This window comes from Cryptomeria japonica, chromosome 10 (genome assembly GCF_030272615.1).
Source record: "Cryptomeria japonica chromosome 10, Sugi_1.0, whole genome shotgun sequence".
NCBI classification, from domain to species: Eukaryota; Viridiplantae; Streptophyta; class Pinopsida; order Cupressales; family Cupressaceae; genus Cryptomeria; species Cryptomeria japonica.
This window is the reverse complement of record NC_081414.1, coordinates 281769483-281790378: the sequence shown is the minus strand read 5'-3', so window position 1 is coordinate 281790378 and position 20896 is coordinate 281769483. Positions and strand designations below refer to the sequence as shown.

The following is a 20896-nucleotide window of genomic DNA, read 5'->3' as shown; positions in this document are numbered from 1 at the left end:
TCTACATTACTTTTATCGTGGCTCGAATTTGTATTATTTTTCTTGGCTCGAAAGATTAATTGAGAGCTACTTGCTTCCTCTTGGTTTTCATCCATTTGAAGTTATCTATTCCAGAGCTGCTATCTCTGAAGTTACTTCTACCTCTGCCTCTTGGATTGGCTTGATATTTGAATATCTTCTCTTGAGAAGTAAGTGGAGACCTAAAGCCCATGAGTTTGAAGTAAAACTCGTCAACTCTTCCACTATCAACGTTGAGAGATTGTTGCTTTCTTCTATTAAAAGATGATGGCTTCTGCCAACTCTTGCTATCTTTTCTAGCCATATCTGAAACTACAACAAAACTTCAATACCCAGTTCACCCTACAACCTATGGCTCTGATACTGGATTGATGGATAAAAAAATCCAACTGAAACTACCACAAAACTTCAATACCCAGTTCACCTTACAACCTATGGCTCTGATACTGGATTGATGGATTAAAAAAATCCAAAACACTTACAGAGGCCACTGCTCTAATACCAATTGATGGGATAAGACCAAAATAAAACACGCAAACAGAGATTGCAACTCTGATAAAACAAACTAAACAGACAACTAGAGACAAAGAACACTCATGAAAAACACAAGAAATATATTTTCTATTTAACTCAAAAATATCATTTACAACAAAACTTTTCAAACTAGATTACAAATAGTTTACATGCAGTCTTACTACTTCTGTAGGGGGTTGTTTCCTACAACTGTTCGAGCTACTGTGACTACTCTGTCTGGAGCTACAAATTACTACTCTTTCTAGCGCTGGAAATTGTCATTTTCTTTCTCCGGATCTGCTTGCTGTTACACTGCACTCCCTGTTCTTTTGTTCTCATTCAGAAAACCTCCTGTTGCTGCTTCTTCTCTTCTTTCTTCAACCAACACACTGCTCACAAAACTCATGGTTGCACACACATTCTTCTTTTTGTTTGTTGTTGTGCCTCACAAAAATTCCCTCCTATTTTCAAATTCACATACCAGCATTTAGTTCCCAGCGAATAACCACTGATTGCTGCAGCTTGCTTCAAAGAGAAGGAAGAGATTGAAAGCCCAAAAAGATTTTCAACAGACGGTCCTTTGACATGCTCAGATATAATAAATTTCAAAATCCTTTCCTTCCTACAGTATTAGAGACTACTCTATTAGGTTAAGAATCTATCCACTTTAGCTTAAGTGACATAATAATATATTGAAAACATGCTGAATGGTTTGTCGTATTTCAGGAAGGGTGGTCAGCTAAACTTTTCCTTTCATACCTATCGAATAATTGTCTAACAGATTTTTCTTGTTTTTGTTTCTCCAATTTTACACTTTTGTAGCATTTCTTGGTCGTCGAACTCATACCATATGTGATGGCAGAATCAATTCCAGGAGGTTGCGAGGTTGAAACATGAGGTCGAACAGTTGCAGTTATGGCAAAAGTGTGTACTAAACTTATGTTTGTCTCACATATATTCGTATTTCCTTAAATGATGGCAATATATGATGAATTCGAAGTGCATGCAGGCACATGATGGGTGAACAGATTTCAAATCTGAGCATGAAAGATCTGCAACAACTCGAACATCAAATGGAAGTAGGCATGAGTCGGATTAGGGCAAGAAAGGTATTAAGATATTGTAGTACCAGAAGTTTCCCATTTTGCTTATGAAAATTTATGAATCATTAATTTGGTTCCATCGTTTTTAATTTCATCATAGCATGAAACAGTCTTTGACTTTGTGATTACTATGTAATAAATTTGAACGTTATAAATATACTGAAGAAAGTTATTCGGATGAAATATTTTGATATTGATTTTTATTCAGACTAATGAGTAATCTTAAGAATTAATTTAGGGTTTGTGCTACTAAATATTTAATCAGTTTAATTGGCTTTCCAAAATTTATTCAGATGAATGTTTGATTTAGAGATTTACTTAATTCAAGTAGGATTCTTTGGATTATATGAAGAGATTGGATGTCTTAATTTTAGTGCAGAGGGGCAAGGCCAAACCGAGTAAATTTCATGGAAATTTTTAATTGATGGTGTATGAGTGAACCAATAGAGGAATGAATTAAGAGGTATGATAGCAAGAGAAGCTAGATTGCTTTACATGAATGACATATATGGAAATCAAGTATAGTGCATTTGAAGCAGACAAGTTGGGATTGTCAAAGAGTTCTATAACAGAGGTCTTTAGGAGAAAGATGTGGGTAGCATAAAGCATTCTATTGGTTGGTAGATAGGAAGTTAAAGCGTAGAAATGGTGAGACGCCAAATAAATGGTGGAAATGCCAACTCAAAACACTATTGGAAGAAGGACCAACTAGAAGAGGTCAAACCAGTGCACGATTTAGGAAGTTTGAGGCATGTTATGATTCTCATTATTGAAAATAAATCACATAGAATTATTGGCCAACAAAAACCGAGAGGAAAAAACTTTGGAAATCAATATAAGTATTAGAATATTAATTAATCGTTGGTTTAAGATTGTTAAAATAGTAACCTATGAGAAAAAAATAGAAAGGGTTGTGAAGAAAGTCTTATTAAGGTATAATATTGAGTTGAGAATTATGATGTTGGGTATGAAAATAGAGTCTTATGTATAGATAATTTGGTTTATGACTAATGTTTGTGTAAGCTAGTTATGAGACACTCTTGAAATATAATAAAATAAATATTAATCAATTTTTGAGGCTTTAGTGGGTCTAGTTGAGGTTACCACCAAGTGGGATAAGTTGTGGCAACAAGTAAAATAGAGAGGGAGGATCCATGCTAGGTTATAGTCTATGTGGTCATATCCATTATGTAAAAATGATTCTACCTTTGTTATAATAGGGTAGAATTTGTTTTAGCTCTCTTAATTTGTGAATATCGACATATGGAAAGCCTTGTGTGAATGAGTAAGTGTTTGGTGTTGGAATTATTGAGTAAAGGATAATTAATTTGAATGGTAGAGACATTACTTTGTTAAGTCTAGGTTGGTTAGAGTAATTTAAGGATGCCACATGCTAGCACCAATATGATCAATGCTTTTGTCCTGGCTCACTTTAAAAATTGAAGCCAAAACATTATTACACAAGTCTTAATAAACTCTCACATGTATGACATTCCTTCATAGAGAAATTATGTTTTTAAATCTCAAAACTATATTATAGTATATCATATTTTTGTATAGATTGGGTCCACCACACTCCTTATTTAATTATGTCATGAACTATGTAACCAAAGTATCGATGTGAAATGAAGTTCATTAAAGGTCGGTGTCTATGTGAAACCTTGGGGATAGTTACAGTCTAAGAAAACATTGGCCTTGCGGTGGTAGGGGATGTTTTTAAGATCTTGAGATTCTCAAATAAATTATACCAATTGCGTGAGATTGTGTCATCAAAAAAGAAGGTAATATAATACCCAAAGGACATATATGTAAGCTAAGTAGGCTTCGCATATCTATGAGATTCATTAGGCATGAAACCTACGATTATTCAAAATTAAGAGGACTATATAATTTGAGTATAAGAAAAATTTTGAGTCTTGATAAACTATGTGATGATCTCATGTTAGTTTGATTAATATTTAATTAATATTAATTATTTCAATTGATAACGTATAAATAAAATTTAAAAGAATTTATATAGTTTAAGGTACCTCATTTGGAGTATTACTATATGGTATTAGAGGTTGGATCAAAAACATAAAGGCCTAATGATTCATTGACATTAAATTTTGAATATGATATTGGAAATTGAAATAGATCAAATCATATGGTTACTCTATTGAAATAAGTAGATAGTAAAGGTGTCAACATTTGAAGGTTGATTCAAAGAGAAAAAGAATTAAAAAGAAAAAGAAAAGATGCAAAAATTTAATTGTTGATTTACAAGGTCCCAAGATAGAGGAAGAGAAAATACACAAAAACAAAAGGAGAATAATGCAATGGAAGAAAAATTCTAATAAGAATAGCTGAAGAATAATTACTTCTTATCTTGTAAGTGCTAAGGTACCAAATTCTACCAAGAAAAGGTCAATAAAATGGAGAAGCTAAAGTGGAGGAAAATTTCATGAAGCTATAATATTTCATGAAAGAGCTCAAGAAGGTAGAATTGTTGAATTTTAAAAGTGCAACATTGGAACAAAATCTAAGGCTTGGTTCATTGGCATGAGAATATTAATTGATATCTAAAATAAAATTAGCAATGAAAAAGTTCATATCACCATACATCAACTCAATTTGAAAGAAACATTGTGCTAGGATCACTAGGAAAGAATGTTGTCCATGAACAATGATACCTTGACATGGGAAATGTTTGAAGAGTAATTTAATAATTATTATTTTTCAGATGCATCTTATACTATATGGGATGAATGAGTTCCACTCTTTCAAATAGAAAGGTGTGACAAAGTTTGAATATGATAATTATTTTTATTGGGAACCCCTCACTGCTTCCTTCTTCTTAGGCTGATTGGAGTCGTCGACTTGAACCACAACTACCAGCTTCTCTTATTCTTTTAACACTTCCCACAAAAGGGTCTTCTATTTTGGGATGGAAACCATGTTCCATAGTGAAAGTTTGGAAGGTTCCTTCTTCAACTACTCTACTATGTTTAGTGGTTTCCTCGACTAAGACCCAAGGTAATTTTTCCTTACCTGGGGCAAATGATATGTAGATTTTTAACAATCTTCCTCTTTGACTGGGTAAAATAATTAGATTACACCTATAAAACCTTTAAGGTCAAGGAATCATATGTAAACGTTATATTCTCTCCCTCCATCCAAGACAAAAGCATATGTTTGGGTGTGATTTCTCCCTCATTCTCTAGAGACATTCATTACATTTAAGATACTAGGACCGAATTGTCCATTCCATGTGATTGATACTAATATTGAGGAGGCACTACTTTAGTTGGAATTCCTTTCCTTTGTTTTTGATTAAGGGAAAATGGGTTTTGAAGGGCCCCCGAAACCCTTTACAGCATTAGATCAAAAGATAGCCATTAAAGCACAATGAAAAATCAAGAGACATCAAACATAGAAAAGACAGCTGACCAGCAAACAAAAAGCCAATAGCAAAAAGACACAATAGACAGGACCTACAGATAAAAATCCAAGGCTAGGGAAGCTTCCACATCCAGTTGCTCCATATTCTCAGCAGCCTGCTTAATTTCCTCAATCTCCTTGCGTTGGCTTTTCTTTTTTCTAGTGCTTGCGCAAGTTCTTCTACCATGACCAGTCTCCTTACCTTCAGGGGTGTCTTCCTTCACCTTAGTGGTGTCCCCGGAGTCCTTTTCCCCTTGATCACTTTCAAGCTTGCTGATAAGAACTTTAATGCTTTCAGAAGTGGCCTTTAAGATCTTATGACTCTGCTCCCCAATATTTTTGAGCGTATTCTCAACCCCTTCCAGCCTTTTTTCAGTAGCCCCAGCTCTGTTTTCCAAGATTTGGAAGCTATTACGTTGAGCATTAATGATTTCCTCAGCGTTACTAATTGCCTTGGTAAGCTCACTTAAACAATCAGGGAGGGAACTGAATTTACCAGTGCCAATAGCTTCTAAAGTTTCAATTTTGCTAGCTTCCTGGGTTTGTTTAGCTTTTATGCTTGTTATTTCATTTTGAACCCAAAGGAAAACCTTGTTGAAGCAGTTTGTGCTATTTTTGAAACATAGGTCAATATCCAGATGGGAGCCATCCTGGGCCTTATCTCCCACAGGATCCAAGTTCACCTTCAGACCCACCTCCTTCAAATCTGCACTCTTAGCTTCCTTTATGGAGGTGTCCTCCCCAACCAAGCCCTTATCCTTAGAACTAATAGAGAAAGGTGAACGACTCTTATCTCCCACATCCTCATTTCTCAGAGTTTTCCCCTTATGCTTCTTGCTAGAGAGTATTTGGACCTCCTCGCTATCAGTCTGCATATCATCTTCAGTCTTGTCTTCCTCCTCATACTAGCTTTCATCATCCTCCCCCTTCTGCTTCCTTCTGGCCGACCCTTTACCCTGATCCTCTTGCCCTATTTTTCTTCTTCGCTTGCTCGACCTAGTGATATGGGGGTCATTGTCAACATCAACCTCAATGTCGTAACCTTCACCATCATCATCATCTGAATCATCCAATTCCTCTTCCGAATCAGAAACCTCTGCAATATTTAGTTGAACTGTGGTATTCTTGATGTGGTTGTACAAAACCACTATAAGACCCTCATGCATAGCAAGATTGGTTTTTGGATTGGAGATAACATCCTTTATCCCAACATTTAGGGAATAGAACAAGTAATAGGGGATGGAAATTTTCTCCTTGTCCTGGAAGCATTCCTTTCCTTTGTTACTCCACTATGTTTTGTTGTAAATATTATCTATAGAAATCCTTATGCATATGGGTATCATTGCAAGAAAAACTCTAGGCATTTGATTCTTCTGCCACATTGTTTCAGCCAGCAACTAACTCTCTATAACTGTTAGGTGAAACTGTCACAAGGGGTAGAGACTGGGACAATCTAGTTTGATGGTTGGACATGATTAGGCCTTGGGGGTTCTTTGTAATGATTGGGCTGATAGGTAAGCCTACTACCTTGGAAACCTTAATAAGGCTATCTAAAAACCATCTCTTGCTATCTTTTGAGATTAATAATATCATTCAAAAAGTTTCACAAGATACTATTTATGTCATCAATTTCCATGCTAGAGACATTAAAGTTGAAGCTATCAGCACTTGAGGGGCAAGGAAGATATACATAGGGGTATTGACTTGCAATGTTCCAAGGGCCTCTTCTTGAGGTAAAATAGACAATTCAGTAAATATGAGAATAGGTTGTCTCAAGGGAACTTTAAGTTTTGCTCAATTACATAATGGACTATACAAATATCTATAACATCATGTAGGTTCTTCATCAGATTTTAAAAAACTTCTATTAGTGAATTGATAGGGTGCTTTTAACGCATTGGCTATAATCGAATCCCATGTACTTGGAGCTACTAGTGAAACAAGTGAGGAACCACTATTCTATGTTACAAATTTTCTTAGAGGACCTAGTCTAGCCATGTGCGCTTGTACTTTGTTGGATCCAGTCACTCTTTGTTGGGTGATAGTTACCAGTGGTGATAACAAAAGATTTGGATCATTTATTGAGTGTGATCTCATAATGGGCCCTTGATTCATGCAGTCAAGCCCCTTAATTATGAACAAAACTACATTTGAAGACTAATAATGGGAAATCTCATGAATGGGGGACCACAATTCGTAAAATAACCTTAGGATTTTATAGAAGTTAGATCTTTTTTTATTTTGGATAAACAACTATCTAATTCTAAAGTGGTGCATTGAGAACTAGAATGATACTAAAACTTTATGAAAGCATGGCATAATTAGAAATGACAGTAACATAACCAAACTTCTAAAATAGCAGATTGCGTGGTTTAAGAGTATTGATTAATATATTAATGTTGAGAATCATGTGAGCTGAATCTATAATAGATAATAATCTATAACATATTAATTCATCTCTACAAGATTTATATCCATCAAAATGGTATTATAGACATAGGTTCTAGACGGCTCTATATGTTTGAGTGATTTGGGTATTATTTATTTTGGGTATTGAATATTTATTATAGACATGGCTAGAGAAGATAGTGAGATTTGTTAGTAACTACTGGATCATTCAATAGACTAAACTATGTTTTATGAGTAAAGAAAATGAATACCATTTTAGTTGCAAATGGTCTACGGAAGTTGGTGGTCAATGGGTTCATAGATGGGGTTGATCCAATAGTGAATCCAACCCTCATAAACAACCAAAAGACCTAGTTGAAGGATATAAGAAATGATACAAAAGTATTTAGTTTGATAGAGGTATCCTTGATAGACCTATAATATTCGCCAAAATAGCAGTGGATAACTATGCAAAGGAGGCATGAAAAATCCTCCAAATTAGTTGCAAAGGGGCTGATATTGTGAGATTAGTGAAGCTTCAAATACTCTAGAGAGATTTTGAAACCCTCTAGATGAAGGATAGTGAGTCCACTTCAGATTTTCATACAAAAGTCTTTGGTTTGATAAAGAGGTTAAGGAAAAATGGTGAGACCATGTAAGAGAAAAGGATTGTGAAGGAAATACTTAGAATTATACCCTCTAAGTTTAATGTAGTTGATGAGTTTATGGTTTTGATGTAAACTGATGAGCATCTTTGAAATAGGTATGCACTTTGTTTCCATGAGAAAGATTTAAAATCTTAGGCCAATGTAAGAGGTAGGGAGAGAGGTAGGCATCTAGCTATAAATGAAGCTCAAGAGGCACAAGTAGAGAAACTCTAGAAGGGGGAGATCTAGAGTAGAAAACTTTAGATGAACACACAACTAAGAGGGAACAAGTAGCTCTCAATCTAGATTTGGAGATAAGAAGAACAATAATAGGGTATGATAAGAGTAATATAGAATGTTATTATTGCCACAAATTCAGTCATTATGCAAGCAGTTGATCAAAAAACAAATGTGATCAGTCAAAGAAAAGTTTAAGTGTGGCTAATGAAAACGTAATTGAAGGTGGTTAGTCAAAGGCCTTCATCATGTGCAGCATTGGTGAGGAGGGAAATGTTGAAGTATGGTACTTGGAAATTAGATGCAGAGACCACATGAGTGGTAATGAAAGTTTATTTTCTTTTATTGATAAAAATATCAAATCAAGAATCAAAATAAGGATCAATGAAACAGTTTCAATTATAGGCCAAGCAAGGTGAGAAGGAAATTGAAAATGTCTATTGTGTCCCAAGGATTAAACGCAACCTCCTATGTGTTGGATAGTTGGTCCAAAGTGGTTACAAAGTGATGATTGAAAAATGTGAATACATAATCTCTGACAATAATTAGAGAAAGAATATTGTTGTAGCAATGTCAATGACAAAGAATCAAATATTTCATTTGAAGATATAGATCTTCTTCTTAGCCTAGTATATAGCTACACCTCCTAGTCATTAGAAGTGTCTAAAAATATAGCATTGATCAATCTTCAAGACTGTCATTCAAGAGCCCTCCAAACTTTGGCATTTATGGAACGGATATTTAAGCTATTACAGTTTGAGATTTTTGTCCAAGAAGGGTATGGTTATAAGTTTACCAAACATTATAAAGCCTAATAGTAGTCATGAAACATGTATTTTAGGTAATCAACATAGGCAACCCTTTCAATTAGGGAACATGATTATGGCTAGACGATATGGGTCTACATTTCGAAGCATAAGCTGAAACCTTTGAGAAGTTCAAGATCTTCAAGGCCCTAGTTGAGAATGGAAGTGGACATTTCATCAAAGTCCTAAGGTTAGATAGAGGGGGAGAATATACCTTCAATGAGTTTTTGAATTTTTGTAGGTATCCTGGAATCAAGAATGTGTTGACAACTAGTACTCCATAGTAAAATGGATTGGTTGAGAGGAAGAATAGGACCATAGTGAAAATGGAAAGAATTAATTTAAAAGATAAGGGACTCCCAAATGAATGTTGGGATGAGGATGTTGGAATAATAGTTTATTTGGTAAATAGAAATCCCAAAAAGGTTGTTCATGATAAGATTTCATAAGATCCATGGACAAAAATCCATGGACAAAATGCAAGTGGATGGTTGAGCACTTGAGAGTGTTTGGGTGTGTGGCATATGCACTTGTGTCAAAAGAAAAGAGACAAAATTCTAATGAAGAAGGTGATAAGTGCATCTTAATGGGATATAGTGAAGATTCCAAGTCATATAAACTATATAACTCAATCACCAAAAAATAGAAATCAGCAAGGATGTAGAGTTCATTGAAAATGAGTCATGGCATGACATGATGGATAGTTCTACAACTATCTCAATTATAGTGCTCTTTGAAGAAGAAGGGAATGAAGAGATGAAGGATGATGTTGTAACAGGTATGAAGCCTAGCAATCAACCCCAGAGAGTTCTAGATGTATCAAAGACTCAAACAAACAACTATAAATTTTAATTACTTAGTCCTCTAGACAACTCTAAATTGTTGCATAGCCAACAACTACAGTGAACAAATAGCTCTAGAGATATTTTGAATAGCCAATCAATAGTAGTACCAAGATTTTAGACCCAATACCTAGAAAGATAAGAAGTCTAAGGGAGATTTACTAAAATGAAAGGTATGGAGAAAATTTGGATGAAAATTTGAATTTTACATTATTTTCTCATAGTGATCTAATTTATTTGAATGATGTTATGAAAGAAGAGGAATAGTGTGAGGCCAACATGAGGACATGGATGCAATAGAGAGGAATAGGAAATAGGAGCTAACAAATTTTCCTTTGGGTAAACAAGTTACTGGTGTGAAGTGGGTCTATAAGACAAAATGAAATGTAGAAGGAAGAATAGAGAGGCATAAGGAAAGGCTATTGTTAAGGGATATAAACAACAACCTTGAAGAGATTATGTTGAGATATATTTTCCATTTGCAAGGATGGAAACCATGTGGATAGTATAGAAATAGTAGCTCAACACAAATGGAAGTTGTTTCCAATGGATGTGAAGTTGGCGTTCTTTAATGGAGTATTGAAAGAAGAGGTTTATATGGAGCAATGACCTAGTTATGAAGTTCCAAGGCAAGAAAACAAAGTGTATATGCTAAAGAAAGATCTTTATGGGTTGAAGAAAGCACCACAAGAATGGTACAATAGAATAGACTCATATTTGTTGAGTAATGGCTTTAACAAAAATGATGATGAGCCCACTCTTTATATCAAAGCTAGTGATAGTAATATATTGATTCTTGTCTTGTATGTAGACAATTTAGTTTTATGGGGAATAGTAATTTCTTCACTATTGATTTAAAAGAGGCCACGAAAAGAGAGTTTGAGATGATAGATTTAGGCATGTTAAGGTATTTTCTAAGCATAGAAGTGAAGCAAATGAAACAGGTATATTTATCTCTCAATAAAAATATGCAGCATAGATTTTGATGAGGTTTAGGATGCAAAACAAGCCTACGTCAACACCAACAGTCATAGATCTAAAGTTGAGCAAAAACGATTTTAGCAATAATGTGAATCCAACAATGTACGAGAATTTGGTTGGATGTTTAATGTATTTAATAGCAACTAGAACTGAAATTATGTGTGCATTGTGTCTTATTTCTGGATTTATGGAGACTCCAAAGGACACGCACATAAGAGAATTCTAAGGTATATTAATGACACCAAAGGATATGGTATTTTGTATACTACAACAATTGACTTTGGACTGGTTGGATACACAGATGGTGAGGGCAAAAAAATGGTACAACTATATTTTTGATAATGTATCGTCAATAGCTTTGATGAATAATCAAATCTTTCATGGACAAAGAAAACACATAGAAATCAGGTATCACTTCTTAACAGATTTGGTTGAAAATGGTGAAATAAAAGTCAATATTGTAGCTCTAAGCAACCATATAAAACCACACACTACAAATAGTTTTGAGCACCTAAGAAGTAGTTTGGGCATCACACTTTCGGTTAGAGCAAGTTTGGAGCCATCAGAAGTAGTTTTAGACGTCATATATAGTGAGCTTCGAATAGCTCTAGACTTGCCAAAATTAGCTCCAGATTTGCAGAATGAGCATAGAAAGGGATAAGACTAAGAGGGAGTGTTAGAATTTATTATTAGTCAAACACATATCAGTGAATAGCTCGTTGAAAATATTTTGCGATCCCCATCCCTTCTTTCTCCCAACGCAGTGTAATTAATTCAGTAAGTTTGAATTTGAACATTTTGGGATCTCCATCCCTTCTTTGCCCCTAACGCAGTGTGGCAGAAATTAATTCGGCGGGTTTAATCTTGAATATGAGAGGGAATTTTTGTAGGAAAGATACTTAAAAAAAAAAGGAGGATAATGGTCTTGCAAAGTTTAGATAGAGTTTTTTTTTGGCGAAAACGGAGAGAATGTTTCATAGTAGCAGCAGTGAGTGTAGTACAACAATAGGTAGCTCTAGATGAAGGAAAAAGACAGTGTGTAACTACAGACAGTTGGAGAAATGAGTTGTGGTAGCAGCTCTAGATAGCTGTAGAAGTTTTGTTTGTAATCATATAATATTTCATAAATACCATTTATGATTAATAGAAAATCGTAATTTATCTCCAACACCTTTGTAGTTTGTTTTTGTGTATATTGCACTGTTTAGCAACATAACAACAGCTCTGTTTGTGTAATTTGGTCTTTTATTTCCAAGAACTGGTATGCTAGCTGTATATTTTGTGTTTTATTAAGAGGTAAATCTATCAAAATAGGCTTCTCGTGTCGGCAAAATCATTCTTGTTTGCTTGTATCCCATCTAGAGTAGTGTTAGAAGATGTTAGTTTTGAGGTTAGCCAAATGTTCCATTACTTTGGTGAAATCTGTTGATAAGTGATGCTGCTCTAGCATGCAGCTCCATGCAACTCCAGTTTGGACATGAAGCTATCCATTCATCACCATGCATAAGCTATTTTTAGTTAATAGTTTTTTTTGTTTATTCATGCAAATAAAGCATGTACTCCAACATGCATGAATCCTTAGGACTATTTTTAGTTTTGCTTTTTGCATGAGTTTGTTTTTAGTAAATAAAGCATGTTGTGCATGCACTTATTGTATTCTTAATTTAGGGAGTAGTTTGCTTTTTTTAGTTTGAGAGCCTTAGTAGCTTTCCATGCAAAGCTAAGAATATATTTAGAACTGCAATTATTATTTATTCTTCTAGACTGCAAATTCTTTATATATACAACCTCTATGTAATTTTTTAATTAAGCTTCAATAAAGATATTGGTGTTTTCTTCTTTTTGCTGTTATTGTTTGCTAATTAGTTGGTTCAGAGAGGATAGGTCAGGTTCAAAATTCTACAAGTGGTATCAGAACAGGTAAAATTGTTTTGGGTTAAAGTTTTATTGTTGGAATTTCGCTAAAGTTAATCATGTCGAATTCTAACCATATGCCCGTTCCAGAATTTGATGGGAATGATTATGATTATTGGTGCATTAAGATGCTGACCTTTTTTATTGGAAAAGATTTGTGGGAGATTATTGAATTAGGTTATGAAGAGCCAATTGATTGGAATGCCCTTACAGCCAATGAAAGAACAACAAGAAAGGAAGCAAGGAAAAAGAATGCTCAAGCTTTGTTTCACATTCAGATAGCTCTTGATAAGAGCTTATTTCCAAGAATATCAAGAGAAACAACTGCCAAAGATGCCTGGAAGACTCTACAAGAAGCTTACCAGGGTAGTGATCAAGTTAAAGTGGTCAAGCTTCAGACATTGAAGCGAGAGTTCGAGAATTTGAAGATGCAAGAAGCTGAAAGTATAAGTGATTATTGTGTCAGAGTTAAAGATGTAGTCAATAAAATGGCTACACTTGGAGAAATTGTAAGCAATGAAGTTTTGATTAAAAAGGTGTTGAGATCTTTGACACCCAGATGGAATCATGTAGCAATAATCATAGAAGAAAGCAAGGATTTGACAAAACTACAGTTTGATCAACTGGTTGGATCCCTGATGTCTCATGAAGAAAGATTGAAAGATTCTTTTGAAGGTGTAGAGAAAGCGTTTTCCTCTAAATTGCTAATCACAAAAGATGAAGATACAAGCAACAGTAGTGCCAAAATCAATCAAGGCCAAGGTAAAGGGCAAAGCCAAAATTCTTCAAGAGGTAGAGGAAGAGGTGGCTCAAGAGGAAGTGGTGGTTTCAGAGGAGGAGGTAGAGGCAGATTTGATAAGAGAAATGTTCAATGTTACCATTGTAACAGGTATGGCCACTTTGAAAGAGAATGCAGATTGAAAGAAGGTAAACGTGCTAACTATGCTCAAGAAAGTAGTGACAATCCTCCTGATCACTTATTTTTATCTTATGCCAAGGGTGAAAATACTAGTAAAGATGTTTGGTACCTAGATTCTGGATGCTCTAACCATATGACAGGGAATGAGAAGTTGTTCTCAACAAAGGATGGAAGTTTCAAATCCAAGATCCAGCTTGGTGATGATAAATCATTGGAGGTTGCTGCCAAAGGAGCTATGGAGGTCCAAACAAAATAAGGTATAAAGAGTATTCATGATATTTATTATACTCCACAATTGAAGCACAATTTGTTAAGTGTTGGGCAGCTATGTGAGAAAAATTATAAAGTAGTCTTTGAGAATAAGACTTGTACTATCTATGATAAGAATAAGGATAATAGGGTGATCACTGTTGTTCCTATGACAAGAAATAGGATGTTCCCCTTGAGGTTTGGTGAACATAACAATAGTTTGGCAAATATGGCTTATGAGGATTCAAGTTGGTTATGGCATCTCAGGTATGGGCATTTAAATTTTCATAGTTTAAAGTTTCTAACCTCACATGCATTAGTTTCTGGTTTGCCCAAGGTTGAGGAACACAAGGAGGTTTGTGAAGGTTGTGCTAAAGGAAAGCATGCAAGAGAAAAGTTTCCAAAGGGAAATGCATGGAGGGCTCATCACCCACTTCAGCTTGTTCATTCGGATATATGTGGTCCTATGCAGACTAAGAGTTTGGGTAAGTCATCATATTTCATTACTTTTATTGATGATTACTCACGAAATTGTTGGGTATATTTTTTGAAGGCCAAAGATGAAGCCTTGGATACATTCAAGAAGTTTAAAGCCCTTGTGGAAAATGAGAAAGGGTGCAAGATCAAATGTTTAAGGACTGATCGTGGAGGAGAGTTTTGCTCAAAGGCTTTCCAAAGTTATTGTGATTTTAATGGCATCAAGAGGCAACTTACTACTGTATACACACCTCAACATAATGGAGTAGCTGAAAGGAAGAATCGTACTGTGGTTGAAATGGTAAGGTGCATGTTACAAACCAAGGGATTGAGCAATTCTTATTGGGGAGATGGAGTTGCTACAGCGGTGTACATCCTCAACTGTAGCCCCACCAGTACACTAGAAAAGATGACTCCTTATGAAGCTTGGTATGGTAAAAGGCCTAATGTTAATCATTTCAAAGTTTTTGGTTGTTTGGCTTATGTGCATGTACCGGATCAAAATAGACAGAAGTTAGATGCAAAGAGTGAGTCATGTATTTTTATTGGGTATAGTGAGAAAAGCAAGGCTTATAGATTGTATAATCCCCTCACTACCAAGCTTATTGTCTCAAGAGATGTGATTTTTGATGAAGGGGGAGTTTATGGTCATTAAAAAGGCCATGTTGAGAAGCCAAAATCTATTTTGAATGATGATATAATTGCTGATATTGATCATGAGCAGCCAACTAATGTTTCTATATCCAGTGGTTTAACTCCACCAAGCAATCCTTCATCAAGTTCTTTAGTACCAAGTTCAAGTCCAGCTTCTTCTCCAAGTTCTACAAGGAAAATAAGGAGATTGAGTGATATCTACCAGAGGAGTGGAAATCAAGTACATGAAGAAAATCCAATAGGTGAAACAGTGAATTTTGCTTTATTAGCCAAGGCTGATTTTGAACCATCATGTTTTGAAGATGCATGTACTAATGAGGTTTGGGTGAAAGCCATGGAAAAAGAGATGGATTCCATTCACAGGAATGACACTTGGGAGTTAACAGAACTTCCACATGAAAAAAAAAGGATTGGCACCAAATGGGTCTACAAGACCAAGTTTAACAGTGATGGGAGTGTTGAAAGACACAAGGCAAGATTAGTTGCTAAAGGCTTCACACAAAAGTATGGAATTGATTATGAAGAGACATTTGCACCAATAGCAAGACAAGAGACCATAAGAATGTTGATTTCATTAGCAGCTCAGAAGAAGTGGAGCATACATCATATGGACGTGAAAAGTGCCTTCTTGAATGGGTACTTAGAAGAGGAAGTATATGTGGAGCAGCCACAAGGTTTTGAAGTGGAAGGAAAAGATAATTATGTCTACAAGTTGAAGAAGGCTTTGTATGGCCTCAAGCAAGCACCAAGAGCGTGGTATGCCAGGATTGATGGATACTTTCAGGAGAATGGCTTCCAGAGAAGTAAGAGTGATCCTACCCTATACTACAAACAAGAAGGTACTGATATTCTCATCATAAGTTTGTATGTTGATGATCTTTTGTATATGTGTAGTAGTTCTAAGATGAAAGATGAATTCAAAGCTTCTATGATGAAAGAATTTGAGATGAAAGATCTTGGTCTAATGAAATATTTTCTAGGAATGGAGGTTTATCAAAGTAAGGATGAGATTTTCATTTGTCAAACAAAGTATGCACAGGATATGCTGAAGAAATTTAATATGACTGATTGTAACCCTGCCTCCACTCCAAGTGCTCATGGAGATTTGTTATGTAGAGATGATGGTGCTGATTTAGTTGATGAGACAACTTACAGAAGTATTGTGGGGAGCTTGATGTTTCTAACCCACACGAGGCCAGATATTGCTTATTCAGTTTCACTTGTTTCAAGGTATATGACAAATCCATCTGAAATACATATGAGGGCAGCCAAGAGGATTTTGAGGTATGTGAAAGGGAATTCAAGTTTTGGTATTCATTACTACTCTTCTGAAAAGTTCAATCTTGTAGTCTTTAGTGACTCAGATTGGGGAGGTAGTATGGATGACCGTAAATCTACATCTGAAAATTGTTTTTCTTTTGGTTCTAATTTGATTACCTGGAGCTCGAAAAAGCAAATTATTGTTCCCCTCTCATCTACAGAAGCAGAGTATGTTGCAATTACCTCAGCAGGTACACAAGCCCTTTGGCTCAGAAAATTTTTGGAAGAAATTGGAGAAAAACAAATTCAGCCTACAGTAATTTATTGTGACAATCTGAGTGCCATCAAGTTAGCTAAGAATCCGGTTCATCACAGCAAAACTAAGCATTTTGATTTGAAATATCACTTCATACGAGATTTGGTGCAAAAGAAGGATCTCGAATTGAAGCACATCAACACCCAAGATCAGCTAGCAGATATATTCACCAAAGCGGTTGCGAAAGCTCAGTTTATAGCACTACGAGATAAGATTGTCAGCCCTCTCAGCATCAAGGGGAAGTATGTTGATAAGTGATGCTGCTCTAGCATGCAGCTCCATGCAACTCCAGTTTGGACATGAAGCTATCCATTCATCACCATGCATAAGCTATTTTTAGTTAATAGTTTTTTTTGTTTATTCATGCAAATAAAGCATGTACTCCAACATGCATGAATCCTTAGGACTATTTTTAGTTTTGCTTTTTGCATGAGTTTGTTTTTAGTAAATAAAGCATGTTGTGCATGCACTTATTGTATTCTTAATTTAGGGAGTAGTTTGCTTTTTTTAGTTTGAGAGCCTTAGTAGCTTTCCATGCAAAGCTAGGAATATATTTAGAACTGCAGTTATTATTTATTCTTCTAGACTGCAAATTCTTTATATATACAGCCTCTATGTAATTTTTTAATTAAGCTTCAATAAAGATATTGGTGTTTTCTTCTTTTTGCTGTTATTGTTTGCTAATTAGTTGGTTCAGAGAGGATAGATCAGGTTCAAAATTCTACAAAATCGCTATTGTTGAAATCGCTACTGTTGCATTTTTTTTCTTTTTCATGCATCCTATTGCTAGCTTGAGTGCAAAAGTAGTTTCTGCAAACTTCTATAATCTCTTCAAAGTCCAATTTATTTATATCCCCATGTCTCAAATATTCCAAGTTTTCATCCTCTAATTGTTTCATTTAGAACGCAGTAATAGTCTTGATACTCTTTTTTGGTCATTTCGATGTAAGATCCAAGGTATGTGTGTGAGTGATTCTTAACTTGATAATTGATTTGCCGATTCCCTGGAATGGATCTGGATTGTAGTTCTTCTATCATGCTCACAGAGGGTTACTCAATGAAGCGGCCTAAAGAATCTCCAGTTCAACTCATAAAATATAAATTTCTCTGGTTAGAACTCTACCAACACCGATACTTATTTCCCTGGAAACAACATAAAAAAAAATCCAGAACCGAATGGACTGTATAACCTTACTGTAAAGAAAAATTTTGGCTCTGAATAAACTATGTGTGATTTCTCATGTTATTCTCATTAAGCTGCGATTGATTTACAAGTGTTTTAAGCCGTAAACTATATAGGGAAAAAAAATAGTTTTATTTTTTTTTAAGCAAGAGGGAACCTTATGTTTGAAAATCTTACTATACTATGTCATTCTACCATATTTGAGCTTCTGGGCGTCTTTAGATCCAAAATATGGGTTGTTCTTCCAACAAACTTCTGAAGCCACACATTTTCACTTTAGGTTTCTATTTAGTTCTGATAATATATAATGTTATAGATCAGGTATAATTTATTTTGAAATATATTAAGATGCTCTATAATTTATATTAAAAAAGGATGAGGTTGCTTGCTATAAGTTATTTTCAACTCATAATAATAGATTACTATAAGGATGAGAATGTGGATGATGAAGTTTCCTAGGCAAGGTCTTCGGAAACCTTCTCAATCCCATGTCCAGACAAATTGCTAGGTCTAATTATGATATTATTAGATCTTTCTATATCATAATTTGTCGCTGCAATTTTGAAACAATTGTACTGTGATGTCATCTACTTTTTATTTTGTAAAAAAATTAAACCCTGTTAAAAAAACCTTTTGCCTAATCAAAAACAGATTTGTATATTACTTCCAGGACCAGACTTTGTTGGAGCGTATAGATGAAATTGAAATAAAGCGCTTAGAGGATATTGAAATAAAGGTAAGTGGAATTCGTTCATAATGTGTGTTTCAATTTTTCTAAATATCTCTAGGAGCTAGTTTTGTACAGTATATGGTTAATGTAAACCGTTGGTATGATCATTGATGTGGCAAACGCTGCAATTATTTATAAGAGATTTGTATTTCTATTTAAATAATCAATACAGGGAGTATAATATACCAACCATTTGAATTATTTCAATAATATGTCCAAAAATGTTTATTTATCCTGAACAACATCTCATTTAATTTTGCAAATTATAGACGAGCATAAACAGTGATATCTGATGAAATAGCTACAGATTACAGAATGTACTACATACCTTTTGAAATGTATAGCACAACTTCCCAGTTAAATCCGAATCCTTGAAAGTAAATATCTGACTATCTAATCTTTGCTTTTTTTGGAGAACAAGCAGGAGCAGGAGAATAGAAATTTGCGCAGACAAGTAAGGCTTTCTGGGTTTTTTGGGCTGATTGTTTATTGTGGCAAGCCTGTATTTCCTCATCTAACACTGTAAAATTGGTTGTTAAAACAGTTAGAAGAGGCACGCAAAAATCCTTTGGGTACTGAACAACGTCCAACAGCTTTTCTTGAATTTCATCCCTTACAACGCAGAGATTCTCCAAAACCACTCCTTGCTAGACCGTTGGCAGCTAATAATTCTAGCGTTGAGGAGTCAGAAACTTCGCAGACATCATTGCATTTAGGGTAATGACATATTCCTTATTCTTTTTAACAGGTTCTGTATGTTGCAGTCATAGATATAACTTAGTGTGTATGTTGGATTAGTGATAAGAGACAAGAATTTTATAGGAAAGAAGAAACAAATTATATTAAATTTTAGCCAAAGGAATTAAAAATATAACAGTAACAAAAGATAATGAACAATAGCACAAAGACTCAATTTTTGTTCACCAACAGATTACATATTTAGTAAACTCAACAGTCTTACTATCAAACTAGTAAATAGTTTGACAGCATATTGAAAATATTGACAGCAAACTATAACTGATATACAACTAACTGAAGCTCTTTGACGGCACAGTATTGACAGAAAACTATAACTGATATACAACTAACTGGAGCTGTTTGACGATTGAAAGATAAAAGGATAATGGGACGCTGTATCATAGTTGATGACACACATATAATTCAGTTATGAATTATATTTTTAATACTCGTAAATGAATAATTGAGTTTTGATGGATCTCTACGTAAAGCTCCTGCGAAGATAGAGGATGGGCTGGACAAAGGAAAGAAGACCAACGCCTTATTTCCATGGGAGACGGAGCTATTTCTTTTTGCTGTCTCAGCTATTAGTAGTGTCTAGATTGCTGTTTCAGTACTTCCATGTTTTTTATTATATAAACAGTTTACGCTCTGGTTGGTGGGCTTGATCTCTAAAGTCCAAACTTTATTTTTGATTAATGGTTTTTTGTTTGGATGTATAACAAGTCGGGGTCTTTCCCCACTTACTCTAATCAAAAACATATCTCTACATACTACAAACTGGAGATTAAACAGACTAACAACATAAATAAAATAACAGAAAATACATTATAGATGTTATTTTTTGAAAAACAGTTTTTGAACCAATAAGAAATCTTCAATTGCTCCCTAGTCACGTATCTGTAATCCAAACCCAATATCATTGGACATCATTTGCACATGAAATGTATCATCACCTTCGTAAAGATATAATGCTGAGCTTTTAGATTTCGGATCTCTCTTAAACTATTAGACACCAATCCTCACATGTATGTCTCATAATTCTAATAAGATATAATTTTTCTAATCCATTAGCACCTCAAACTATTGAATATCTATCTATTCTCTATGGCATCCTTCCTGTCTTCAAAGCATGGCCTCTTTAAAATGAAACAAGTTCTTCATCTTGCACAAAACCTTAAAATAGGTGCCTCACTTTGAAAATCTCCACCATGAAAAATCATGTACACAGCATTCAGAATATTATATATACTCAGAACATTAAGTAAGACTCATAAACAACATTTAAATCAACCACAGCAGCACCAAACTTCACCTTAGCAATAGAAAATTTCACCGTAACATTTCATAAACAATACTCAAATACAATACTCAAATGAGTGTTGAGTTTCCTTTGATCTTCATTGCATATTTTACAACAAACTTCAACTTAGCAATAGCAAATTTCACCGTAACATTTCATAAACAATACTCAAATGAGTATTGATCTTCCTTTGATCTT

General features: G+C 34.7%; 1 protein-coding gene across 1 annotated transcript in view; it reads left to right on the top strand.

Moving 5' to 3' along the window:
- The window catches only part of LOC131075843 (MADS-box transcription factor 23-like), a 97309-nt gene extending 77931 nt beyond the window's left edge, over positions 1 to 19378 (top strand). The window contains exons 3-7 of the mRNA XM_058012765.1: positions 1394 to 1455; positions 1541 to 1640; positions 18598 to 18663; positions 19082 to 19111; positions 19202 to 19378. Coding sequence (XP_057868748.1) covers positions 1394 to 1455; positions 1541 to 1640; positions 18598 to 18663; positions 19082 to 19111; positions 19202 to 19378 — 435 coding nt within the window. The remainder of the gene's footprint in view (positions 1 to 1393; positions 1456 to 1540; positions 1641 to 18597; positions 18664 to 19081; positions 19112 to 19201) is intronic.
- The last annotated feature ends 1518 nt before the right edge of the window (positions 19379 to 20896 follow it).